The 27,841-nt window shown below is 47.4% G+C and overlaps 1 protein-coding gene across 3 annotated transcripts in view; it reads left to right on the top strand.

Moving 5' to 3' along the window:
- Positions 1–27,841, top strand: part of LOC144754851 (WASH complex subunit 2-like) — a 770,229-nt gene that overhangs the window by 340,009 nt on the left and 402,379 nt on the right. For all 3 annotated transcript variants that reach the window (XM_078643106.1, XM_078643107.1, XM_078643108.1), the window contains exon 20: positions 9,834–9,942. In XM_078643106.1, the coding sequence (XP_078499232.1) occupies positions 9,834–9,942 (109 nt within the window). The remainder of the gene's footprint in view (positions 1–9,833; positions 9,943–27,841) is intronic.

Consider the following 27,841-nt stretch of genomic DNA (forward strand, 5'->3'; position numbering starts at 1 on the left):
ACTATCTGGGGGACATTGCACTCTGCTGGATAAGCGATGTCCACAGACAGTTTCTAGGGGCGCCCTTCGAGTTGGACGAGGTGCGGGATGCCATTATGTCCTTGAGCAATGGGAAGGCGCCGGGTCACGATGGCTTACCCGCAGAATTTTATAAATGTTATATAGAGGTCCTTGCACCTGTTCTGCGGGAGGTATTTGAAGATGCCTTAGAAGTGGGTGTACTTCCGAGGTCTATGCGTGAGGTGATTATCACGTCTCTCCTCAAACCGGGGAAAAATGCTGCATACTGTGACTCGTACCGCCCACTGTCGCTCTTGAATTGTGACGCCAAAATTCTGGCCAAGGTGCTGGCGACGAGATTATCTTTACTTATGACTACACTCATATTGCCTGATCAGTCGGGCTTTGTCCCAACGAGATCGACCTCACACAACCTTCGCACGGTTTTCTCCCTGATCCAAACGGTACATCCTGAGATCCCTCTAGCCGCAGTTTTTCTGGATGCGTCAAAGGCGTTCGATTCGGTGGAATGGGGGTTCCTATTCACAGTCTTGCGAAGGATGGGGTTCCCCCCGATATTCGTAAACTGGGTACGGTTGTTATACACGGCTCCAACGGCGAGAGTACTCGCGAATGGCCAACTATCTGACGCCTTTGCAATAACAAGAGGAACCCGCCAGGGATGTCCTCTCTCCCCCTTACTGTTTGCCGTGGCGATAGAGCCATTGGCCTGTCGAATCCGGCAACTTCATAAGGCTAGCGCCTTCAATTACCACCAGCGTCAGCTTTCTATCTCGTTATATGCTGACGATGTTACCCTATACGTCAAAGATCCCAGCTCTAACTTGAATGCATTACTGCGGGAATTTGTCACCTTCGGAGGCCTCTCTGGCGTTTCTATTAACTGGGGTAAGTCCCAACTCTTCCCTCTAACGCCAGCAATATCGGAGTTCCCGCTGGAATACCCACTTGAGTGGTGCACCTCTGAACTGCGCTACCTGGGCATACATATATCGAGAGATAGGGGGGATACCTTACGTGCGAACTACGGAGTAGCTATTACTAAACTAGCGGATTCAGTGACCAGATGGATTAAATTGCCCTTGTCGATGGCGGCGAGAATCTCCCTCATAAAAATGGTGGTTCTACCGCGCTTCTTATACTTGTTCCTCAACGTTCCTTACTACCCAGGCGCATTCTTCTTCAAAACCCTACGCTCTGAGCTTATACGTCTTGTATGGGGGGGCAAGCAGGCACGCCTCCGCTGGGCAGTTATGACACAACCGTACCGTATGGGCGGATTTGACGTGCCTGATTTCGAGGCATATTACTTGAGTGCTCAGGCACAATACCTGTATTATTGGCTGAAACCGTCACCCTACATGCCGCAGGTGGCGGCGGAGGGTTGGATAGCCCATCCGCTACCGCTGGCAGGCGTGGTTCATGCCCCTACATCTGAATTGGATATGCATTCTAATACAGTGACCTGTACGATGGATGCATGGCATCGAATAGGGAGGAAGCTGCAGGCCCCATTACTATACACGGCTCGGATGCCACTGTCTTATCACCCGCGGATAGCACTCCTTCAAGAGGTGGGATTCCAAAGGCTGTGTCGTCGGCTACACATTCATAAATGGGGTGATCTTTTCCGCGAAGGGCTATTTCGGTCTCGGGAGGATTTCTTTCAGGAAAATGAACCCACCCCATTGGAGTTGTTTTATTATATACGGTTACGGGAAGGCCTGAGGGTCTTGCTGCCGGAATACCCTCGTGAACCCCCCAGTGTGACCCCACTCACGGTAGTGGTGAATAGCGTTGATGGTGCGCATTTAGTGTCTAATATTTATAGAAGCCTACGAGAGGAAATGCCTGTTGTGGAGAGTACGGCCAGGGCGCATTGGTCATCAGATCTTGGCAGGGAGATAACGGACGAGCAATGGGAGTATAGTTGTGACCTTTCAGGAGCGGTGATGTCCAGCTGTCGTTTTAAAATAATACATTATAAGTTCCTTCATAGGTTATACTATACGCCGGCTAGGAAATTTAGATTTGGTCTGATTGACTCGGACAGATGTGAGAGGTGTGGTCAGGAGGGGGCGGACTTCTTTCATTTAGCGTGGACTTGCCCGCAAGTGCAGGAATACTGGTCACAGGTGTGTGAAGGACTTTCCCTTATGATAGGAGATGCCCTAACTTTAGATCCACAGCTGTTCCTACTAGGATACACGGCAAAGATTGCACGAACAGTTAGGAAATATACTGATGTGGCAATATTACTGGCAAGAAGACACGTGGCGTGTAGGTGGGGTCGGGGCAGAGCTCCTAAATTCAAGGTTTGGCTGCATGACATGTTATACTGCCAAGAACAGTACGGTATATTTTCAGAATTGCTGCCTCTCAACTCTAGGCCAGCTGACATATGGGGTCCTCTGCAGACTTATCTTCTTGCAACTGCCACACAAGGAGAGGAGGACGTTGCCACTGAGGATATTACGCTAACGGCTGAATCAGTTTGAACTTGCATGCCTTGTCTTGGTCAGGGATGGATGGGGGAAACTGTGATATGTCTATGCTGTTTTCGGATTTCTGTCATACGAGAATTGATTATGCAAGCAATGATGTCGGATATGTGGGTTTATGCCTGATAAATACAGTCTACTGTAAGGACCCTCTGCCCGGCCCCTTTGATCTGCCGGCTGCATACCCTGTTTAACAGTATTTCAAGTGCATTGAGAGCTGGATAAGTGCTCTCCCCCCCTAGCCTACTGAAGGGATGACCTGATCGTTGGCTCCGTTGCCCTCAACCCCATATAGCAATTGCCAAGCTTAAAATCGCAGCTGCCCAAGTGCTTGGATCTGTTTTGTTAGGTCCTCCCTTTGGTTGTGACTCTGGTTTATACCCATGTGAGATCCTTCCTATATATGTTCTTACTTGACAAAAGCTCCACTGTGTTAATATATGTGTATCGCTGCCGGCCCTGTACGGTTGTAGGCACACTGCTGTGTAACTGTGTCTGTATGTCAATAAAAGTTTATAATCCAAAAAAAAAAACACTGTAACAGTGCTCATTAAACATATTTTCTGTTACAGTAGTTATTTTTACCTCACATTTTTTCACTTTGTACACCATCACCACCACTTTGAAATACATTGTGGCTAGAGGGTCACTTCTGAATCCATCTTTACACCATCACCTGATGGGTTGGGTAAGAGTGGATTTACCATCCGTATCCCACGTGACGATACTCCGCCATCATGGTGGTCTGATGGGAGTTTTTCAGCCACATGTAATTTCTGGTGTGTCCCATTACTCCGTTTAGCTTAAAGATAAGTACATTACACAATTGTGTTGACTTAGTATCTCCTGTAAGTGTTTTTGTAGTTTCCCAGCCGGTCTGTAGAGCTGATAATTTTTTGGTTTCTATGAATAAAGCGGTCTGATATATCCATGAGATGAGCCTGCGTCCACCACCGAAAGTCAGCAGCATCTGGAGCTGGTCGTGTGTAGGTGGCTCCTCCAGACCCCACGCAGAGGCGACGCATCAACCTCATAAGTGTGACCTAGGCCAGGAATTCTGATGGTGATAGGCTGTCTTCCCTGTCTAGGTCCTATAGGTTGCAAAGCCACAATCCATATGACAGTCTTCTACTGTTTTGAGCCCCATTTCGGTCAAGCCTCACATTCTGCGAACATGAAGCATCCTTCTCCAGATGTGGGCAAACCAACCACTGTCAAAGTATGCTCGTATAGTGAACGGTGGACCACCAATTTCCAGCAGTGAAGGGCAGTAGTTCGGAACTCTGGGTGCCGCAACACCCTCAGTTGCACTCCCAGCAACAACGTGATTGGGGCTCGAGTCCCCCCACATCCCCTAAATCTGTCTTGTGAAATCTGGGCAGCCATCTAGCCAGCCACTGCAGTTGGGCCTACAACAAGTACAGTTCAAAGTCAGGTGCCCCCCTGCCTTCCATCCCCGTTGGGCACCTTAACACCTCCAATGAGATCTGATGCCTACCCCCTTCCCAGACCAGGTCACGCAGCAAGGTGTTTAGGTCCCTGAACCAGCTCTGCGGTATCCACACGGGCAGGTTCAAAGTAGTATAATACTCTTGGGAAGATTACCAGTTTAGGCAGTGCAATTCTGGCCATAATTGGCAGTTTAATATTGCAGGAACGCTATGCTACAGACTAAGGGTGGATGCACCTCCCTCATGTTCCCTTCCCTAATGTCCACTCTGGAGTGATCCCCATATTATCCCTCTGCATTTAAGGAGTTGGGGAGCCCTTTCAACGGTATATTGAGGATTAAGCCGCAAAGGATCACGGAACTCTTGGACACTGGGAAAGAACAAGATTTCCTTTAATTAGTGCGTAGCTCGGAAACGATATCCAGGGTGGTCTGGATGTTGAAGCTTCAGGGAATTTGTATATCTGTGTCATGGAGGTACAGGAGCATGTCGTCCATGTGTAGCGAGAAAATGTGCTCAGTGTCTTGTAGCGGGATGCCCTTTCCTCTTCCTTCTATTCTAATCACACTGGCAGAAGTTCAACCTCTAACACAAAGTGCATTAGAGTTAGGTGACAGCCCTGCCGCATCCCTCTGTATATTGTAAACGCCTTTGATATACAACAGCCCGTCCAGCCCCACACCCAGGTGCCAGAATACAGCAGAGTGACCCATTTGTCCCATGCTGGGCCCACGTTTATGCGACTCATAACCACTCCCCCCCGTCCAGACTATCAAATGCCTTACGTAAGTCTATCTAGATTTGTCATAAGACTTATACTTTCTCACTAAAACTGTGCATTTGTTAGACAACATAAATGTCACAATTGTGAAAGACTGATTATTGCACACCATCAGTATATGTTGGCCTTTGTCCTGCTAGCTTAGAGTGCACCAATTTTACCCCTAACAAGGTAAGGTAACAGGTGAAATGAGCAATGTCAGAACATGACAACACTGACTCCCCAAGGAAATCATGGTAACAGATCTAGAACCTTTTTGTTTGGTAAACCATGCATACCCAAAAAGATACACAAGAAATAAACAACATGGCGTTTCAATATTTATTGGAGCATCATGATTCTTGCGTAAAATATGTGTGCTGCAATAATCAATAGAAGGAAACAGAATAGTGGGATCAGCATTACGAGAATGATGAAGAAGATGAACAGTTCTAAGCATGGGCGAATTTTGCGAATCTGGTGTTCGCGAATTTGCGTATTTGCGAACTCGCAATCCGCAAAATCCGCAAATTCTCGAGAATTTGCGGATTTTTTTGTTTTTATAGTGTTCGCAATGGTTTCTGCCAGTTCGCGAGGATTTTGTACCAGTTCGCAATTGCGAACTTACTTGTCGGCACGTAACGGTCGCGACTATATTGTTTCTACGTCTGGTTCATCATCAATGGTTCACAGCACCCTCTGTTTCAACACTGCCACCCTCTGTTTCACCCATGCCACACTCTGGTACATCAATGCCACCCTCTGGTTCATCATCATCACTGTAGATTATGGGGATAAAAAGCAAGTACACCTGCCCTGCTTCAACTGACATGAATTAATTTGGGGTTGATTTATTAATGTGTCACTGTTTTAAAAATCCAGTCTGGCACCTGCTTCCTTATCTGTAATTTGCTTTCTGTTGCAGTGCAATTTTATTTTCCAGGACCTTTGTGGCCTACTTGTAGCTATTCTATGATCCGGCTGTGAGGGTCATACAATTGTTGCAACTAGCAACTGAACTCTGGAGGGGCCCTAGTCAGGAAGCACTATGGGGGAATGGATACTACTGATGAATTTGAACTTTTGCACCTGCTGAGTGCTTTCAGTTTAGCAAAACTCGTTTTTCTGCAGAACAGCAACTGTAATGCCCCAAAAAAACTTACTTGTGAAAGTTGATTTCTAATCCAAAAGTGATCCAAAGAAAGTCAAAAGTCCTCAAATCCAAAAAAGTGCAGGCAAATGTCAACCTGAGGAGTTATTCTGATAAAAATCATCATTTTCTGAAGGTCTATGCTGCTTGCTAGTGGATTTCTTGTGCAGAATTGCAAATTTTGTAATTACGCGAGTGCGAGATTGTTGCTGCCCGCCGCACCTACATGTTCGCAATTGCGAACTTACGCCGCACGCCGCAAAATTGTATCACCAAGAAAAAAAAATCCGCTGCGTGCGAATTTGCGGATTTTCGGTAAATTCGCGAGCGTTCGCGGATTGCGAATTTACCGAAAATCCGCGAGCGGAACGGATTTTCCGCCCATGCTTAAACAGTTCAACAACCATTGTGCTTTTTACAGAGAATATATGCAAGTGTATAACTACTGTTATATTTTGCTCCTACCTAGTGCTACCTAACCTAGTGCGCCTAGTGTGGGTGAATCTGCCAGAATCCATGTAGGGTAATCTAACTCCCTAGTTACCTTTGTGTAAGTGATGTCAAGAAACCCGACTTGGTGGTGAGCTGGGCTTCATTCCTCTCAGGAGGTAAACAGGAATCAGCTGAGCTGGATTTCCAGCATTGGTCGACCACGCAGTGCCGGCGAAATGCTCCTCTAACTAAACAAAGAGTGATGTTAATGTAATATACATTACCCATGTTGCCGTGCCGAGGTCTGTCAGGCTGCCATTATTGATTCTACCCTCACAAATCTGTCGCTGAGCAAATAATAATAAACACCATTTTGCGCATTGAACTTTAGCTTTCATACAGAATGTTCAAGGCTTCTGATTATGTGCTAACGAAGATGTGTTAGTTGAAGTAGAGCTATTTCTTGGGACAGTATCAGTACAAGCACGCAAGCAAAAAGTGTGTCAAATGTCAACATTCAAGAAAGATGTCAAGTTTAAACGTGAGCATGTAAAATGGTTGTAAATGAAAGCGTATCAGTGCAGTGGCATGATACTGGGCCGGGGGGTTGTCCAGGACCCACAACAATCTCTTGATATTGAGGTAGGTGCTACACTGCAGAATGAAGCCTTTCTGGTCATGATGAACCAGAGCATTCAGGTGTGACAGTAATCAATTAGCCAACATTTTACTGAGGATTTTGTAGTCTGTATATTTCACGGATAGCTGCCTATGGTCTGACATGGTGAGGGCATTGTCTTTAGGTTTGAGGATGAACACTATGAGAGCTTCTCTAGTAGTAACCGGCAAGGAGCCACTCTCTAGAGCCCTCGTGTACATTGTAGCTAACTTAGGAGCAAGATGAGCTGCAGATCTGTGATAAAGTTCAGCTGATAGGTCGTCTGTCCCTGGAGTTTTACTACGTGCCAGCTCCGCTATGGCCTCTTTGATTTCCAGTTCCGAGATGGGTCCTTCCAGTACTTTCCCCTCTAACATTCCCTGCCGGGTCAAAGGTGCCCTGTTCAGGAAAGCTTCCATCTCCACTGCCAACACCTGTGGTTGCTCCCTGTATAGATCACAGTAGTAGTTGATAAAGACGTAGTGGCTATTGCGCTGAGCGAAGACTACATCTTCCGTCACGTTCCTAATGTGGGTAATCGGGCGACCATGGTCTGCAGTCTGGGTAAGCCATGCCATCTCACTCTTCCACCCTCTGCATGGTAGTTCTGGCCCCATAGTTCTGTGGTATCGCAGCTTTTCTAGGTTGACTGCATATTTTTCCCTCTCTGTAGCTAGTTTGGGTCTATCCTATGGGTCTGTAGGGAGGATACACTCCAACACATTAACAGAGTTCTCAAGATCTGTTAGCTCTTTCTCCATTGATTTTGTCCAACTGGACGTTTAAACGTGGACCTGGCGTATAGAGAGTACTCCCAATTTGTCACATTCCATAGTCTCCAGGCACCCACTAAGTGCGAGTGCCTCTCCCATTCCCACAATGTCACTATAAGTTTCACCGTGGGTGCATCTACCAATGGTGATATCAACCTATCAAGGTATATGTCCTAAATGCTGTTGTAATTCCCCTTAGGATCATAGGCAAACCCACTTCGCCTGACAGTAATGACATTGGTGTTTCAAGAAACTGTGTTTGCCCTATGTTCAGGGCATATATGCTACCCAGCATTACTGGGAGGTGTAAGTGACCGTTTGCCTCAGCCAATAGACATTAACTGCGATCTCCCTCACCTTGAGGAAAGAAACCTGTCAGGAACTATTCTGACCTTGGAAAGTGGGAGAAATGGTCCATAGCTAAGAAAGAAAAATAACCTGCATCACGTGCGCGTGTGCCTGCATGCATGCGTGTGTGTCTTTCTGTGTGTGTTTCTGCACATGGAGTTGTTGTGCCTATATCCCTACTGTGGTAAAATGCTGGCCCTGCAAAAATGATGAGTATTCCTGTCATATTTTGGCAATCCATACTAGTCCTGGCACAATGGTTCTAATTCTTGACATACAGTAAGCTTTCATGGCACATGGTGCTGACCCATGCTATAATGGCAGCCCTGGCACCATAGTGGGGATTCTTGATTTATTATGAGTATCTGCACAGTGGTGCCCACCCCTGCAATAGTGTTGACTCTGACACTAGGATGCTAATTCAGAACATATTGTGGGCATCCATGATGCATTGATGCATGGTTTACTGGTGCCCACACATTATATAATCTCAGCCCCTGCATTCTGGTGGTAATTATTGACGTTCTGGTTATGGTTGTCATCACGAGGCCTACTCTGGCATAATGGGGGATCATTGCATAGGAGCAGTCATAATGTGTATACATGTTTAGCCAGCATCCATCAGACGAAATGTTCAGAAGCCCATGGAGCGACTAAGAGCGCAATGGGAAGAGAACCTAGGGGTACCGATTATAGCAAAAGAGTGGGATACCATAGTAGAGCACTCCTTGAAGGTTTCTAGGAACACTGGGTTCAAGCTCATAAACTATTATGTACTTCAAAGGGCGTACCTCACGCCGGTCAGAATCGGGCGCTACTTCCAAACAGAATACGCGGCCTGTCCAAGATGCGGGGACAGAGAGGCACATATCCTCCACATGCTGTGGAACTGTCTGGGCCTGAGGGGATTCTGGGAGGAGGTACTCACAACTGTTGAGATTATAATAGATAAGGAAGTTCCGCACAGACCAAAACAAAGGTCACTGGGAGGTTTCAAGACTTATCCTTCATACTAGCAAAAAAAGGGAAATCACGAAGAACTGGAAGTCTGTGAGAGGCCCACAAATAGGACCTGGAGATGTGGGCAGACGCAGAAAATAGAATCTTGCTGCGTGCGGTTAATTGAGGGATAGGAAATCTAGAAAAACCGAGAGCCTGGGGAGCCTAGTGAATGATTTACGAATACCAGACCTAGACGACACAACAGACGATCCTCAAATTCTCCACCGCAGGGTGGGGGCAATGAGATAGGGACTTAGAGGGCTTAAGGTACGATGAAAGCTGAGGGGACTGTCGCCCCCCCCGTACCTCGCGTAGACCTCAGACAAAGATAGGAGGAAGAAGAAACACACACCGCTGTCATACACACACCGGAAAGTTAGTGACTAGTTCAGGGGGGAGCGAGGGAGGGGGGATTGGGAGTTGGAACCGATTGAACAAGTTGAATAGTTTACTTTGTTAAAGGCATTGAAAGGAGAAAGAGCAATGCACTGTAAAGATGTGAACAAATGATTATGAGAAATGCAAAATTGAATGATGTATGAAACAAATGGCAATAAAATCTGTTTAAAAAAAAAAAATACATGTTTAGCCAGCACTCTTCAAATTCCAGGAAGGACCTTTGGTAATGTCTTGGTTTTGGAGAGTGGGTCAGTACAAGGTCAATTCTTGACCTTCCTAGGAAATCATTTGTTACTGGTAAAAGTATAACTCCAAAAATGTTATTTGTCTGTTTACAGTAACAAAAGAACACAGCGGGCTTCCCTTTTATTTGAAGATGATATTAGTAATGAAGGCATGCTTTTTTCTAATAAACCCTCATCCACGGTGCCTGCTCTTCATATTCAGGTATGTTTTTTTTTATTCAAACATAATATTTACTAAGCTGCAGTATGAGCACTGTAAGCTATTGCATCAAAGACATCCAACTGTGCTTTTCCCCTAATATACGCACACATTATATTTAACTTCCCCATAGTGGACTGAATAGGTTCATCCCTAACTGCTTATACATGCCCAATTTTTCTTTTTGTCAAGTTATTAAATTTGTTTTTAATATTCTTTGGTCCAACTTTATTTTCACCAAGGCATTCCCCACTTATCTCCCATTTACTGTGTTTTTTCCAACATAGTAGGGTGCTGAGGGCGCTCCCTCAATGTGAGTTTAAAAACACACTCTAACGTAATGTTCGAGGCATGTGGGCTGCTGAATTCATATCTTGTGCATAGATCACCGCCTAGTGTTGGGTTTGGATGATTGCACTTTGTTGTCCTGGAAGAGTCTTCGAAGTATCACAAGATAGGTGACTCCTCCCCTGGACTACAGTGCGCATGGGCATCTTCTCCATCCCCAGATTGTTTTTTTCCGCCATTGGGTTCGGATGTTATTCCTTTACTCCAACTTCGGAAACCGAAACTAAACTACTTTAAAGGCCAAAAGGCCTTCGACTTCGACGGTATTGTTCTCGTTCGGTACTTCTTGACTCGACCAACCTTTCCATCTTGATCCGGTCGTCGACGCGGGCCGTTGGGCCTTTCGACGCCACGTGGGCCTGCTGTTGATAGAAAGGAGCCCGTTCAAAAGGTGCCCACAATGCCACTCAAAATTCCCGCACTCTGACAAGCATACAGTATGCAACAAGTGCTTATCACCAGAGCACAACAAAGAAAATTGCCCAGCGTGTGCCCAATTCCGTTCGAAGAAGACCATCCGGATTCGACGGGCCGCTAGTCAAGAGATGCAGCGGCAGGCACCGGAACCGGAGAACATCTTTGATGATGAACGCGACCTCCCAGAAGCGTCGGACTTGGATCTAGAAATCATCACCGTTGAGGACCAGACGGACTAAGATGACCAGATCCCGCCGGGGCAAACAGTGAGTACACTGCCCCCAACACCGCTCATCCCGAAACCGAAGGCTCCGGTCGAAGCATCGCCTAAAGGCCTTAGCTGAGAATGAAAAACCCCTTCAGAAGCCCCGCCTTCCGGCTCGGCTCCGAAGACCAAAACAAAGCCTTCCGAGATCCCAGGACCAAGTAACATTCCCCCCAAGAAGGTCGTCGAACCCAAGAGGGTTGTCGAACCGAAGGTCGTCGAGCCAAAGGTTGTCGAACAAAAGCAGGTTGACCAGCCAAAAGGCGTCGAGCCGAAGCAGGTGGTTGAACCAAAGAAGGTCGTCCAGCCAAAATAGGCTATCGAGTCAAAAGCTATCGAGCCAAAGAAAAGCCTCGAACCTAAACAGGTCGTCGATCCGAAAACAGTACCCGATCCTAAAAAAGAGTGCAAATAAGCCAAAGCCAGTCGAACCGAAAAAGGTAATCGACTCGACCAAAAACACTGACCCTAAAAAAGGCGTCGAGCTCAAAAAGATGATCGATCCGAAACAGGTCGTTGACCCAGACAAAGTCGCCGGACTAAAAAAGACTGCCAGACCAATAAAAGACGTCGAACCAAAAAAGGTTACCGACCCCAAACCGACAGTCGAGCCGAAAAAGACTCCAGAACCAAAGGCCCTCGAGCCAAAAGGTCACAAGCAAGTCAGTAAGCCAAAAACATCGGCGCCAAAGCCACGGACAGTGGAGGAGGAACTCTTCCATCGTGATCCAGAATCGGAGGAACAATCAAAACTGTATATAAACCCTGAAAGCGGCAAAGTTACCATCTATTACCGGAAAAAGAGATCATTGGACACGGACACTACTTGCCCTGTACCACCGAAGAAAAAGGACTTCGGGACATCTCCCTCTAGGCCTTTTACTCCTCCTCCTTTCTGTCCTAATATGCCTTTGGTGCCCTACTCTCCTACACAATCAGACTACAATGATGAGGATAACATGGGGGAAGATCCTCAGGAAGATTTTAATGACCCAGAGGATCCACAGGCTCAGGATGACACATGGGATGATCAGAATGATCCATATGACACATAACCCATCCCTGACACCTCCCCATACCCTACAAAGCTGTTGCCTACCGACAACACCATTGTTTTTAACCAACTGCTAGATAGGGCTGCAAAATACCACAAGGTCGACATGCACACTGACCCAATAGAAGAAGATTTTCTATTTGACACTTTTCCAACCTCCGAGAAAAATGTCAGGACACTTCCTATACTAAAAGGGGTACTAAAACACGCGCCAGACATATTCAAAGATCCAGCCAGGGCACGGGTACTCAATCCCAGGATTGAGAAAAAATATAAGGCGGCCCCTACAGACCCTACTTACATTAAATCCCAGTTGCCTCTTGACTCACCGGTAGTAGCAAACGCTCGCTAAAGGGCCAACTCGCAAACAACAGGAGACAAAGAGTCTAAAATATTGGAGGCCTCAGGCAAAAGAGTGGCCTCACAGGCTGCTAATTCATGGAGGATCGCAAGCACACAGGCTCTCCTAGCTCGCTATGATAGAGCGCACTACGACCAGCTTGAAGGTTTACTGCAACACCTGCCAGAACCTTTCAAAGCTCAGGCTATCGATCTCATACAGGAAGGCAAATTTATAACTAATGCTTCCATTAAATGTGCACTAGACGCAGTCGACACAGCAGCCAGGTCAGTTAACACTAACGTGTTACTACGCAGACACGCGTGGCTACGCATCTCTGGTTTTAAGAACGAGGTGCAATCCACCATCCTTAACCAACCAGTTAATCAAGACTTCCTGTTTGGTCCTGCAGTAGATACCATTTTAGACAAAATGAAGAAAGATACTGAAACTGCAAAATCTATGGGCGCTCTGCAGTTTCAATAACATAGAGGTTCCTTTCGTCGGTCCTCCTACAGAGGCACCGCACAAGGCAACACTTCACAGACGTCCTCTGAATACAAAAGCAACACCCAAAGCTCCTTTAATAAAGGCTCCAACAGGGGAGGTTACAGGGGCAATAATAACAAAGGCAGGGGACATGGCGGCAATAACACCAGAGCCTCCACTGCCGCCAAACAGTGACTACATCACACTCCCTCCAGACCATCCAACACCAGTCGGAGGCAGAGTCAAACAGTTCCTACCAGTCTGGAATGCAATTACCACAGACAGGTGGGTGAGACAAATTATCCAGTATGGTTATTGCCTGTAACTCACTTCTACTCCACCCAACATACCTCCCAAACACCGTCCTATGTCCAAAGAACACATCACCCTGCTACAAAAAGAGGTCAAATCCATGCTAGAAAAGGGAGCCATAGAACCAGTCCCTTTTCAACACCAAGGAACAGGAGCATACCTACTATACTTCCTTATTCCCAAAAAGGACGGGTCCCTCAGACCAATATTGGACCTCAGGCCTCTAAACCAATACATTCTCTCGGAGCACTTCCATATGATCACTCTACAACGAGTACTCCCGTTACTCCAGCAAGGCGACTTCCTAGCAACATTAGACCTCAAGGGCGCATATTTTCACATACCTATACATCCAGCTCACAGGAAATACCTCAGGTTCACAATAGAAGGTCAACATTATCAGTTCAAGGTTCTCCCCTTCGGGGTAACCACAGCCCTAAGAGTGTTCACAACATGTTTAGCGGTAGTAGCTGCACACCTCAGAAGGCAACACATCCACGTGTTTCCATACCTGGACGATTGGCTCATAAAGGCAAACTCGTACGCGCCGTGTGCAAGCCATACGTCTCAGACACTTCAGCTGCTACACAGCCTGGGTTTTTCCATGAACTACCCAAAATCACATCTACACCCCTCCCACATACAACAATATCTGGGGGCTACAATAAATACCACTGTAGCAAAAGCATATCCAAATCAAGCAAGGGTAGCCAACATGCAGACTCTCATTCAGAAATTTCAGCCACAACACTCTTTGCCAGCTCGAGAATTCATGCAGCTCATAGGCATGATTGCCTCCTGTATATTCATTGTCCCCCATGCCCGACTTCAAATGCATCCACTACAGGAATGCCTAGCACGGCAGTGGAACCAAGCTCAGGGACAACTAAAAGACCTAGTGTTGGTAGACAGTCGCGTCTACAACTCTCTGCAGTGGTGGAACCCACAAAACCTTTCCATGGGGCAACTGTTCCAAGAGCCGGTTCCACAAGTAGTACTAACAGCGGACGCATCACTGACAGGTTGGGGAGCCCATTTACTTCAATACACTGTCCAAGGGCTCTGGACAATCAAGCAAAGGAGACTGCATATCAACCAACTAGAGTTGCTAGCAATATTTCTGCCACTAAAAGTATTCCAGAAATACCTGTGCAACAAGACTGTGTTGATCCGGACGGACAACATGCCAGCCATGTACTATATTCAGAAACAAGGAGGGACACACTCTCCACAACTGTCCCACTTAGCACAAAACATATGGACGTGGGCAATTCCAAGAAACATTTTTCTCCTAGCAGAACACCTGCCAGGAAAAGACAATCAAGTAGCGGATCTGTTAAGCAGACACAGTCAACAGCTACACGAATGGGAGATTCACCCTCAAGTTCTCCAACCATTCTTCCAAAAATGGGGGTATCCAGAGATAGATCTGTTTGCCACAAACGAAAACTCGAAATGCCAGTACTTTGCCGCCAGGTTCCCACATCCGTTGTCACAGGGCAATGCGATATGGATGAACTGGTCAGGCAGATTTGCATACGCTTTTGCACCAGCTCCACTGATTCCGCTGGTGGCACGCAAACTACTTCAGCAGTCACTCAAAATGATCCTGGATGCTCCCACATGGGCAAGACAGCCATGGTACACAACGTTCCTGGAACTTTCAGTAGTTCCCCACCAAAGACTGCGCCTCTCGCCCCATCTTTTAACTCAGAACCATGGAGAAATCAGGCACCCAGATCCCAATCAGATGAACCTAGCGATCTGGCTCCTGAGGTCTTAGAGTTTGGATACCTTAAATTACCTCCTGATTGCATGAACATTATCAAGGAAGCAAGAGGGCCAACTACTAGAGCATGCTATGCAGCTAAATGGAAAAGATTTGTAATTTACTGCAACAATACCCAAATCAATCCATTAGATGCTTCCATCCAAAACATTATCTGTTACCTCTTGCACCTTCAAAGATGCAATCTAGCATACTCTTCTATAAGGCTACATCTTGCTGCTATAACAGCATATCTCCAGAACAGACAACACCTGTCCCTGTTTAGAGTACCCCCAATCAAAGCTTTTATGGAAGGCCTTAAAAGGATAATCCCTCCAAAGCACCCACCTTCACCAGTCTGGAACTTAAATATAGTACTTACCAGACTTATGGGACCTCCTTTCGAGCCACTCCATTTATGTGAATTACAATTTCTAACATGGAAGGTGACATTTTTGATTGCCATTACCTCCCTCAGGCGAGTAAGTGAGCTACAGGCACTAACCATCCAAGAACCTTTCATGCAAATACACGCAAATAAGGTAGTACTTCGGACTAACCCTAAGTTCATGCCAAAAGTCATATCCACTTTCCATATCAATCAATCCATAAAATTGACAGTTTTCTTTCAAAACCCACAGTCAGTGGCTGGAAGAGCCCTACACACACTAGATGTAAGGAGAGCTCTGCTATATTATGTGGACAGGACTAAATCATTTAGGAAAACAAAGCAACTGTTTGTTGCTTTTTCCCCACAACATAAAGGTAATCCCATCTCAAAATCGGGAATAGCCAGGTGGATAGTTAAATGCATCCAAATATGCTATCAAAAAGCTAAACGCACTCTAACAGTTCCCCCAAAAGTACACTCTACGCGTAAAATGAGGGCATCCATGGCTTTCCTAGGGAATATTCCCCTTGAAGACATATGTAGGGCAGCAACATGGTCTACCATACACACTTTCACTAAACACTATTGTGTAGACGTGCAATCAAAGCAGCAAGCTGTGGTAGGCCAGGCTGTCCTTAAAACTCTTTTTCAGACTGCTGCAGCTGGTACAGGTGACCACCACTAGAGGAGATACTGCTATACAGTCTATGCACAAGATATGAATTCAGCAGCCCACATGCCTCGAACGGAATATGCTACTTACCAGTATGCATCTGTTCCTGGCATGTAGGGCTGCTGACATTCATATCGCCCACCCTCCTTCCCGGTGCCTGTTGCAGCTGCAGGATTCTCTTTTGCATGGCCATCTCTTACTTACTATACTCCATCTTTGCCACAATGGCGAAAAACAATCTGAGGATGGAGAAGATGCCCATGCGCACTGTAGTCCAGGGGAGGAGTCACCTATCTTGTGATACTTCGAAGACTCTTCCAGGACAACAAAGTGCAATCATCCGGACCCAACACTAGGCGGCGATCTATGCACAAGATATGAATGTCAGCAGCCCTACATGCCAAGAACAGATGCATACTCAATCAATCAATCAATCAATCATAGCATTTGTATAGCGCACTACTCACCCGGAAGGGTCTCAAGGCGCTTGGGGGGAAGGGGTCAGCTACTGCTCGAACAGCCAGGTCGTGAGTTGTCTCCTGAAGGCGAGATGGTCCTGGGTCAGCCGAAGGTGGATGGAGAGGGAGTTCCATGTCTTGGCCGCCAGGTAGGAGAAGGATCTTCCTCCGGGGTGGCTCTTCGGATGCGTGGTACGGCGGCGAGGGCGAGGCTAGTGGATCGTAGCTGGCGTGTAGAAAGTCAGGCGGTCGTTGAGGTACTTGGGGCCCAGGTCGTGGAGAGACTTGTGTGCGTGGGTGAGGAGCCTGAACGTGATCCTCTTGTTGACGGGGAGCCAGTGCAGGTCCCTCAGGTGGCCGGAGATGTGGCTGCGTCGGGGGATGTCCAGGATGAGTCAGGCGGAGGCGTTCTGGATGCGTTGGAGTCTTTTCTGTAGCTTGGCTGTGGTGCCGGCGTAGAGGGTGTTTCCGTAGTCCAGTCGGCTGGTGACGAGTGCCTGGGTGACCGTCTTCCTGGTTTCGGTCAGGATCCATCGGAAGATCTTGCGGAGCATGCGTAGGGTGTGAAAGCATGATGAGGAGACGGCGTTGACTTGTCTGGTCATCGAGAGGGAGGAGTCCAGGATGAAGCCCAGGTTGCGTGCGTGGTCTGTTGGCTTGGGACTGGTGCCCAGGGCGGGGGGCCACCAGGAGTCGTCCCAGGCGGAGGGTGATGATCCCAGGATGAGGACTTCCGTCTTGTCTGAGTTCAGTTTCAGGCGGCTGTTTTTCATCCACTCGGCGACGTCTTTCATCCCTTCGTGTAGGCTGGTTCTGGCGGTGTCGGGGTCTCTGGTGAGGGAGAGGATCAGCTGGGTGTCGTCGGCGTAGGAGATGATGCTGAGGTTGTGTTGGCGTGCGATGGCTGCAAGAGGTCTCATGTAGACGTTGAAGAGAGTGGGGCTGAGTGATGATCCTTGCGGTACGCCGCAGATGACTTCGGTGGCCTCGGATCGAAACGGGGGAGGCGGACTCTCTGTGTTCTTCCGGCGAGGAACGAGATGATCCACTCCAGTGCCTTCTCTTGGATGCCGATGTTGCTGAGGCGTTGCACTAGGGTGCGGTGGCAGACAGTGTCGAACGCTGCAGAGAGGTCCAGGAGGATGAGTGCTGCTGTTTCCCCGTTGTCGAGCAGGGCTCGGATGTCGTCGGTGGCTGCGATGAGGGCGGTCTCGGTGCTGTGGTTGGCTCTGAAACCGGACTGCGAGGGGTCGAGGGATCCGTTCGTCTCGAGGAAGGCGGCAAGCTGTCTGTTGACGATCTTCTCGATGACTTTAGCAGGAAAAGGGAGGAGCGAGATGGGGCGGAAGTTCTTGAGGTCGGTGGGGTCCGCTGTTGGTTTCTTCAGTAGGACGCTGAGCTCGGCGTGCTTCCAGCTCTCCGGGAAGGTGGCAGTGTTGAAGGAGGTGTTGATGATGTTCCGGAGTTGGGGTGCGATGGTGGAGTCGGCCTTGTTGAAGACGTGGTGGGGTCAGGGGTCGGTTGGAGATCCGGAGTGGATGGTGTTCATCGTGCGGGTTGTGTCTTCGGCGGTCACCGCGGTCCAGGTGCGGAGGGTGGCGGTGGGGGGCGTTGGTTCGACGGTTGGGTGCGTGGATGGTGTGCCGAAGCTGTTGTGGATGTCGGCGATATTGCGGTGGAAGAACGAGGCGAGGGAGTCGCAGAGATCTTGTGAAGGAGTGATGTCGTTGTTGCCGGTGCTGGGGTTGGAGAACTCCTTGACGATGCTGAAGAGTTCCTTGCTGTCGTGGGCGTTGTTGTCCAGTCGTTCCTTCAGTGATTTCTTTTTGGTGGTGCGGATAAGCTGGTGGTGCTTGCGGGTGGCGTGTTTGAGGGCGGTCATGTTGTCTGTGGTCTGGTCCCGGAGCCAGGCTTTCTCGAGGGTGCGGCAGTTCTTCTTGGAGTCCTTGAGTTCGTCGGTGAACCAGGAGGCCTTCTTGCTTCTGGGTTGGCTGGGAGGGTTCTTCAGTGGTGCGAGGTCGTCGGCGCAGGCGGTCAGCCACTGCGTGAAGCTGCGCGCTGCTTCGTTGGGGTCCGTTGTGCTGGCGGGTGGGTTCTGGCTGAGGGAGGTGGTGAGCTGGTCGACGGTGATCTTGCTCCAGCTTCTGTGAGGGACCTGTTGCGGGTGGTGGTGGGTCGTGGTTCTTCTGAAGCTGAAGTGGACGCAGCTGTGGTCAGTCCAGTGGAGTCCGGTGGAGTGGCTGAAGGTGATGTGCTTGCTGGATGAGAAGACGGGATCAAGCGTGTGGCCGGTGTAGTGGGTGGGGGTGTTGACCAGTTGCTTGAGTCCGAGGTTGGCGAGGTTGTCCAGCAGGGCGGCGGTGTTGCGGTCCTTGTTGTTCTCCAGGTGGAAGTTGAGGTCCCCTAGGAGGATGTAGTCGGCGGAGGGGAGGGCGTGCGGGCTGATGAAGTCTGTGATGTCTTCGCTGAATTGTGTGCGTGGTCCCGGGGGTCTGTAGACGAGCGTGCCTCTGAGGGTTGTCTTTGGGTCGGTGTGTATCTGGAAGTGGAGGTGCTCGGCGGCGGCGAAGGTGTCGTTGAAGTCGGTTGTGATGCGGATGGTGTTCTTGTGGACGATGGCGATGCCTCCTCCGGTCTGGTTGACGCGGTCCCTCCTGATGATCTTGTACCGTCCGGGATGGCGATGGCGATGTCGGGGGCTGAGGAGGCGTTCATCCAAGTTTCCGTGAGGAAGGCGATGTCTGGTAAGTAGCATTTTCCTTTCTGTTACCAAAATATTTTCCAGTGGCGATAAAGAAAATAAATTGGACAACTGCATATTTCGTCATCATACACTCATGCAGAATTTTTCACCTGACTGGACATTTCACAAGAAATATTATGCATTGACGTACTCCTGGACATCTTATGGAATCTCATGAGCACTTCTGAGTTTCTTTTGGGATCACAACAAGTTGAAAATAGACTCCAAAAGCAGGAGTAGGCACAGAGGAGTACATTTCTGAACTTTAAACCTGAGCATTGTAAATTGGGCTATAGCAAGGGAAAGAACTGGTCTACCTTTTAAAATGCTCCTAAAAGTGATATATATGCTTGGGCTGGTATTGATATTGCCTGTATGATTAAATAAAAACATAGATTTGCAGAAAATATTGACAACATTTCTGACACTAACAGCATACGGAATCTCAATGTTAGCAACAGCCTATTGCTTGTACATTCGTTGCAAACACCGGAGAAGGGTGGCTTCCCCTACTAACATTGTAAAAGATGGGGAGAATGGGCGTGATCAGTGCTAACCTTCAGGATATATTTTCAGCAGAATCTTTTTTTCTGGTTTAGGAAAGAGTCGGAAAGGTTTGATATGGTGTGTCTTTTGATGGGCAAACTGAGATATTTTGCCCGCCGGGATCTCTATTCTAAGAGTCTAAAAAGGTCACATGAGGTGGTAGATGACCTTTAAAGGGAAGTTTGTGTCGTGGGGTGAAAGAAGGCAAAAATCATTTGCAATGTTTTTCGCTAGAGAGTTATGTTTATCATTGCGGGGCACTGGCTATGATCGGTTTAGCTAACCTGAAAGTTTCAGGGATTTTTTTATTTTATTTTTTGACAACTTTAGCTGTGGTTTTAAGGGAATTTCTAATATGGCATTGTCTTGTGAGCATATGAAATTGCTCTTCCTTTAATGATTTTTCAGTGATTTATTTTTTATGGTCTGACTTGAGAGTACAGCTGTCACTAGACAACTATGTGAGCATAACTGGAATGGAACTTTGGAACTATGGAACCCACATGTCGGGGAGCCATGAGTACATGGTTTGATTGAATAGAAGTTGTGCGCTTCCACAAAAAAGTCCTCGCCCTCCACACAGCTGAGATAATTTTGTTTACTTATCCAGCTGCCTGAGCTTGAACTTTCAAGGGCACACACATAACTTTGCAATGCCATTAAAGTGTCTTATATAACTGGATACTTTATGGGGTTTTTTCTCTGGCAGCAGCACAGATGGAAGGAGGACAGTCCTTGACCTACATAGAATTTTAGGTCTGGCCGACAATGTATCCTTCATCCAGACCTATTGGCACTGCCAATGCGTGTTTATCTTTTTGTTCTATAGTACATTCACCTCTTCAGCAACCCCTGCTGTGCACTGCCTTTGTCCATTCACAGGGGGTGTTGGCCAAAGGGTGCAGCCTTCGGCCATGGCCCTGCTCTCAAACCGATGATCTGGGAACCTGAGTAGGAGTGTAAACACCTTAACATACAGTAAAGTTTTGCAGTCACAACCTTACCCACTTGGTTAGTGAAAAGCCTCATCACCTGGTCTCATCCTGATACCCTGGAAGCCAGGATGCGCTCGACCTCACCGGAGGGAGCACTTTGATATTTCGTTTTTGGGGTGATTGAGAGAATAAAAATACTTAAAAGATACTCTGGTATCCCTTTATTTGGGTGCACCGGGTAAGTTTAAAATGGAAAGTAATGGATGCCTATGGATTTGACTCTACTGGCATTCTTTGTGTGAGCATGTTCCAGCTATCTACTTAGGACCGTTAAGGGTACATGACTTTCATCAGGACTTATAAATATCCTTATTCAGATTGGGCAGGGTTAAGGAAACTGAGTGGAGTGTTGCTAATTATACGTGCTCTGTATTCTACAAGCAATAGAAGGTGCTTATTCTGTTCCTGATGAGTAATACCAAATGTAATAATTTACTTGGAAATCTCACTGTACTGGAAGTAAACCCCATAAGGTGTTGTCTCCTGTGGAAGTTTAGTTACTTGGTCTGCTATGAACTTTTAAGCATGTCTTTTAAATTCCTATTCTGCTTGAAAGAGAACATGGGTTTTTCAAATATTAGCTCATTGCAATTGAGTATTCGATAATGTCTGTTGATTACTCTTTTTTTTACCTCGTTGTATACAGTGCAATATGTGGTAACACAGATCAGTGTGGTCGGTTTTATCCGAGTCGTACTTCAAGTATAGAGTCCCTTTTATTGCCCTAAGCTGTTTTCTGCGTTCTTTCAAATATTTTATTTTTTGGTAGTGGCATTTAGTTTGTTTCAAAGGGTCTCAGCCTCCGTTTTAAAGTCTCACACGTCTGTGCAGTTGCACTTTCTTCTTAGGAAATGATTGAATGGTAAGTTTTCCCTTGGTTTGTGCAGATGTTACATGTGTTTTTTGTTCAGTAGTTTTGTTAAATACCTTGGTGTGTAAACCTCTCTCTTTTGGCTTTATAGTAAGGTCAAGCAAGGACATTTCTGCATTATTTATGGTCTGGGCAAATTTGAGATATATGTTTTGAGAAGTATGCCAACTTACAAACTCAATTACTATATCATATGATATCAAACTATCACACAATGCAGTAGCCATAACACTTAATAAAGGCTCTCCACCTTTGCCTCAGATGATACACATTCTTGAACTATACAGACCATAAGTGTGTGGGACCCTGACCACTAAGTGTAGCATTCTTCATCGTCGTACTTCCCCTCTGCTAAAGTGTACCTTACCACCCAGAGGCCTCAAAACAGCTGCAAATTCATAGCAGTTGAACTCTGCATTCCTTCCACGTGTTTCCCTGCCATAGTTAAAAATATGGACAGGGCCTTTCCAAACATGGAACACTTTCTCATGCCTCAAACTGTATATATGTTTCTGTGCCCACTGTATGACCCAAGAAGGACCCAGTGCATTCATCAAGAATGAAAATAATTTTTGGTTGCACAGTTGATTTACACAATAGAAAATCATTATCCCTTTTGACACTGGGATAGGAATATTAGAGCATAAAGTCCCTTTATGGGATCCTTCCTTTGTCACTGTACCCCTACAAAAGATAATTTATATCAACCTATTTTAATCTTCAGGAATTATGTTGATACTGCCATTTAGCTGCAAAAAAGCTAATACAAAGTATCCTGAATCAGTACTTCATACCCAGATGTTCCCTAAACCAAAATAACAAAACCATGTCTCATTGAATCCATTATGTAGTGCAACCAACTACTGCAATGTTACTTATGCACATCATTACTAGCTGAGCATGTACATATTAACCTCCCAAGAATGATTGGTTATTGTTTCTCTACCTGTACAATGCTTATTAATGTCATTACCAGTTCTAAAATACTTGGGTATAAAACTCTGTATGATTCGTAACTCTATGTGCTATGTTTCTAAAAATGTGTATTTCTGACATGCAGACTGCCATTTATGATAGATTAAAATAATGTATATGAACAGTTTTTTTTATCCTCATTTATAAATAAGTAGCTTTATTGAGAAGTATAGGCTGTGGGCAAGTCTTGGAAGGCAAAAGAAGGTTAATTGCTCGAGAGGGGGGTCTCAACCAACTCCATATCTCGTTTAGATACCAAACCTCTTAAAGACCTGATAAACTGAGGGGTTTAATGAGCTAGGGATACCACCTCCTCACTGCCAGCATTTTACTTATTTTTTAATTATAGGACCATATGTAATAGAATCCAGAGAGCTTAGTTACATTTTAGTTACCTACTCCTCCCAGGCCACCCATATAGCTGCTCTTTTTTTGGAGAAGCCGGACGGATCCAAGGTGCTGACTCTGTTAGCGGATTAGACCTATCCAGAAAAGTCTGGCAGTACAGGGGATACCCATTTTAAACAAATTTCCCATCTTGCCAGTAACATTAAAACAAGTAGCAAATGGGCATGTCGCATTCTTAGTTTCATATTAGCCCCCCCACCAGGCAAGACCCCGAAGATAACCAAGGCCAAACTTACATCAATTTCCTTTCCCAAAATCTCTGCGATGGCCGTACCGATATCTTGCCAAAAGACCCGAAGCTGTTAACACTGCCAAAACAGATGTACATCATCCTGCAGCACTCGCTGAGCACTTTTGGCAGAGTTTGCCTTTTCCACCACCCATCTTTGATTGTCTTTTTAGGAACCAATACGCTCTGTGGATGGTAAAAATATAGTTTTGTCTAAGAGGAGCAGCTTTGACAACCGACCATAGCGTGAGCATAGATACTTGCCATAGATGTGTTAAGTCGAATGTCAGCAGGTCACTCCTCCAGGACTCCTCCGGTGGTGCTAGAGAACCCTCCTTCCCCTTTACCAACATACAGTACCACTTATGGACTTCATTATGTTGAAATAAAGGCCCATGTATATTATTTTCCCACTCTTAGTTGCCTTCGCCATCTTTACCTAAACCACGGGCCCAGCTGGAAAGTTGGTAAAACTTGAATTTGGAAAGATGTTGGTTTGTAGCTCTATTTAATTGACTCCAGAGGAGCAATTTTATCTTCCTGCAGTAATTGCCCACATTTATTTATTCCTGCTTCAAATAGTGGGGCTGCCAATTTATCCTGCAGGCATGGTGGGGTCCCCGGGGAGTTCCAAATAGGTGCGCCGACACTATAATAGGATAACCTTAAAATTCTTCTAGCTAGGTACCAAATCTCACTAGCTGCTGTTAAACTCTTTAATTTTACTTTTTTAAAGAATTTAGGGTGACTGAATTTAAAAAGGAACCAGTCGCCACCATAAGGAAGTTTATGAACTGTTCCCCATGGGCAAGAGATCAGAGGGGTATTAGTCATTGTATTGTATTTTATTCTTATTAGGAGTGACTTTCCACCTTAACCTTTTACAATAAGCTTCACATTTCTTTTTTATAATGGGGCTCTGATATCCTCTTCTTTCTGTGAAACAGTCTCTCATTGACTCAACCTCCCTAATATTGATGCTATTCATCTGCTGCATAACTACCAATCTGGATTCAGATCATGCTGCAGCAAGGATACCGCTATCTTACAATTGATAGACAATGACCTAAGGACTACTGTTGAAGATGACCCCTACATCCTGATATTGCTGACTTTTAATGGCTTGTATGGGACGTGATTCAGTCGTTCAAATTGTGAAACACTTCCCAGACAAAGGGTAGCTGTTGTTTCTCATACTGTTGAGAAATGCTGCCTCATATCAGTTGGACAGTTTTCCTCAAGCTTCTACCAATTCAAAGCAGTTTTCTTGCTTCTCCTTATTTCAGTACGGTGCTCCCTGCAACTGTAATGCTATACAATATCAACACTGTTTTTGGATTTACTCCTGCTGAATACTTTCTGTCTACTGGATCTATAAATGATCCTAATATTGGGTTGCATGTTTGCTTTGGTCAACCCCAACCCTCCTCCAACCATTCGACTTTAACTCTTCGAACCATTAAAACATTCTCCGGAACCTAGAAAAAGTATTTTTTGAGACTAAACATGTGTCAGCAGTTTGAAACTCACAAGCTGTGGAAAATATAGCCTGTTTCAAATAGAGGTAGTATGCCCTTCGATTTTTGGGAATTCATACGTTTATCATCACCTATATTCATTTTAAAGATTCTTTTTTTGTGCATTGGTTCTCCCATCTGTATGTATTTTATTCTATGGCACAAAGCTTGTGAGTTTACGGGTTTCAATCTGGTGGTAAACATTTGATCAAGAGCTTCATCGGCCAATCACATGTCATGAAAATGCAAATGTGATTTGAAAAACTCATTATTTTCCTGCGCTTCAGTCAAACAGCAACATATACAATAACATTTCAAACCCGCTCTCTGTTTGTAAACCTATTCACTGTTTGTAAATCAGATTAAAAGTAGGCTTTTTTTCCAAGAAGAAATCTCTCTGCTGTTTGGAAAGATGGATAGATGGGTGGTGACTACGGGGTCCTTGGGTAAGGCTGGAAGAGTAAGGGAAGGCGGTGTGGTAACTTCCTTGATTTGGAACAGGTAGTTTTAGTGAAGGTTCACCCACATGTTCAGTGTTTGCAATATCCTTACAGGATGTGTGCTTTAACATTTCAGTATTGTCTGTCTGATACATGGCTAATGAATATGAGACAGTATTCCTGGAGCCGAAAACACACTGTTCCTTCAGAGCGCCGTCATTAGAACAAATGTATCTTAAGTACGCATTCGTTCAGCACCCAAGTAGTTATAACGACTTGCCTTAGGGGGGTGCTGGATTTTGGAATAGGTCAATATACTAGTCCAACTCCAGTGTGTGCAACAGTAGGGAAGGTGTTGGACCTTACATGCAACACCCTTCTACCAATACGCCCTCCACCCCTACCCCACCCCCCAGGCAAGTCATTATAACTACTTTCGTGCTGAATGAATGAGTACTAAAGACACGTTCATTCTTTTGCTGTAAAGGCACCGCAGGATTCCAGCTTCGGTCTGAAGGAAGTTTCCCATGACTGATATAGGGTTCTCCCTCAGTATTGCTGTGAATGCTAAGGTGTATGATAATCATGCAAAGGTGCATCTTTTTTCAATCTGTGACAGTAGACTTCTCTGTCATTTTTATGGGTCTGTCCACTTTCACTTCAAACCAGTTCTCTGGACACAACCTTTGTATCGTCACCAATATTGCCATAATTACTTATAATAGTACTGAGACCTTCAATCTTTTCTCCGCATGAAGCACAGTAGAGTGTGTCCACCTGAGAAAGTTTTCAGGGAAGCCATGATCCTTTTTATCTGAAAGAAACAGGTTAGTATTAGATTCCTTACCTTAGAATATCCCCAGGCGTCAGTCTGGATCCGGAAACTTTTGCGTAGCAGTACCCCTGCGCGTCGGTAGGCGTCGTCTGCAGGCGTCCCCTGCGGCTCCGCGTCGTCGGCGTCGTGCGCCGTGATGACGTCGCTGGAGTATATAGACGCCGCCTCCGCGCGCTGACGTCAGTTCTTCTTTTTTCCGCGCCAGTTAGCGCAGATCCGAAGAGCAGTACTCCGGTCTTTTGACCAAGTGTTTGTAAAACTAATTCTTTCTACGGTGCCGGTAGGATGCCTGGGTTTAAGAGTTGCGACGAGTGCGACCGCATGATGTCGGTCACCGACCACCATCGACTCTGCCTCCGGTGTCTGGGCGCGGACCACGACGTGGAGTCCTGCGTCGACTGTCGGGCCTTGACTGGAAAAGCTAGGCGGGAGCGGTCCCGCAAGCTTCTCGAGCTCCGGGTGTCGGCCCCGCGTCGAGAGCGGTCCCGGTCCGGTCGGAGGTCGAGGGAGCGGTCGAGGGAACGATCGCGGAGCCGCCATGGGCGCTCCGGGAGTCGCCACCATTCCTCCGGCTCGTCAGGTAAGCACAAGAAGTCGGGGCGTCGCCATCGCACCCCCGACTCCCCCCGACGCCCGCGTGATGCGGCCGGGGGCTCGGGTGACCCCACCCCCGCGGCCCCGCGTGGGTCGCCGACGCCGTCTACCCCATACCCGTCGGTCCCTGGGGAAGGCGCGTCGCGTGAGGAGATCGAGGCCTTCCTCATTGCTATGAGGGCGAGGTCTTCTCCGGCGGGGCCTTCGGCGCCTGCGGGCCCGTCGGTCCCGTCTGGGGGCCCGAGCGGTTCGGGTGCTCCTGCCCCGGCGCCGCCGGCGGCTCCGGCCCCGGCGCCGCTGGTTCCCTCTGGTTCGTCGCCGGCTGGTCTCCCGGCCTCTCCGGCGTCGGTTCCTGTGGGCCAACCCGTGGTACCGCCCCCGCGTGGTGCAGCGACTCCGCCGTCGGCTCCGGCCGGCGTCGGGTCCCCGGCACCGACGCCGCGCGGCGCCACCCCCCTTTCCTCCCCGACTCCGGACGCGGAGTCGGACCGGCGTCGGCCGACGCCGGATCCGACGCCGATGGGGCCCGTTGACCCCGACGTCTATATCGTCGACCCAGAATATGGGTATGATGAAGATGAGTATGGAGAGGGTTGGGAGGGGTCTGAGGACCCTCTATCCCGTGCCTGCCAGTATGATGTGGACTGGGTAGGTGATCTGGGTGATGCCAGTGGCCTGGACGAGTCGCCCAACCCTGGGTTTGTCTCTCCGTCCCCTGTGGCGTCTGAGGCAGGTGCTGCCTATTCTGTGGTCCTGATGAGGGCTGCCAAGGCCTTGCACCTTGAGCTCCCCGTCGCGAAGGTCAAACCGAACATTCTGACCGAAGTGTTTAAACCGCAGTCATGCCCCCAGGAGCCTCTGCTGCCGTTTAATGAGGCCCTGTCGGATGTCCTTTTGGGCACCTGGTCCAGGCCCGCTTCTGGTGCGCCGGTTGACCGGAATGTCGCGAGGCGTCACCGTCCATGCTCGGACGACCCTGCCTTTTTATCCACCCATCCCTCCCCGGAGAGTCTGGTGATCCAGGCCTCCACTTCGCAGTCCGCATTTCCGTCGGCTCCGCCCGATAGGGAATCAAAGCGGTATGACCAATTTGGTAAAAAGGTCTTTTCCTCTTTGAGCGCTGGACTGCGGTCTTGTAATACCGCGTGCCTCTTGGGCCGCTACACCCACTCCCTGTGGGATACGGTCGAGGAGTGTCTGCCGCAATGTCCCCAGGAGGTGTGGGACAAGCTCA

The sequence above is a fragment of the Lissotriton helveticus genome, chromosome 5_1 (assembly GCF_964261635.1).
Source record: "Lissotriton helveticus chromosome 5_1, aLisHel1.1, whole genome shotgun sequence".
Taxonomy (NCBI): domain Eukaryota; kingdom Metazoa; phylum Chordata; class Amphibia; order Caudata; family Salamandridae; genus Lissotriton; species Lissotriton helveticus.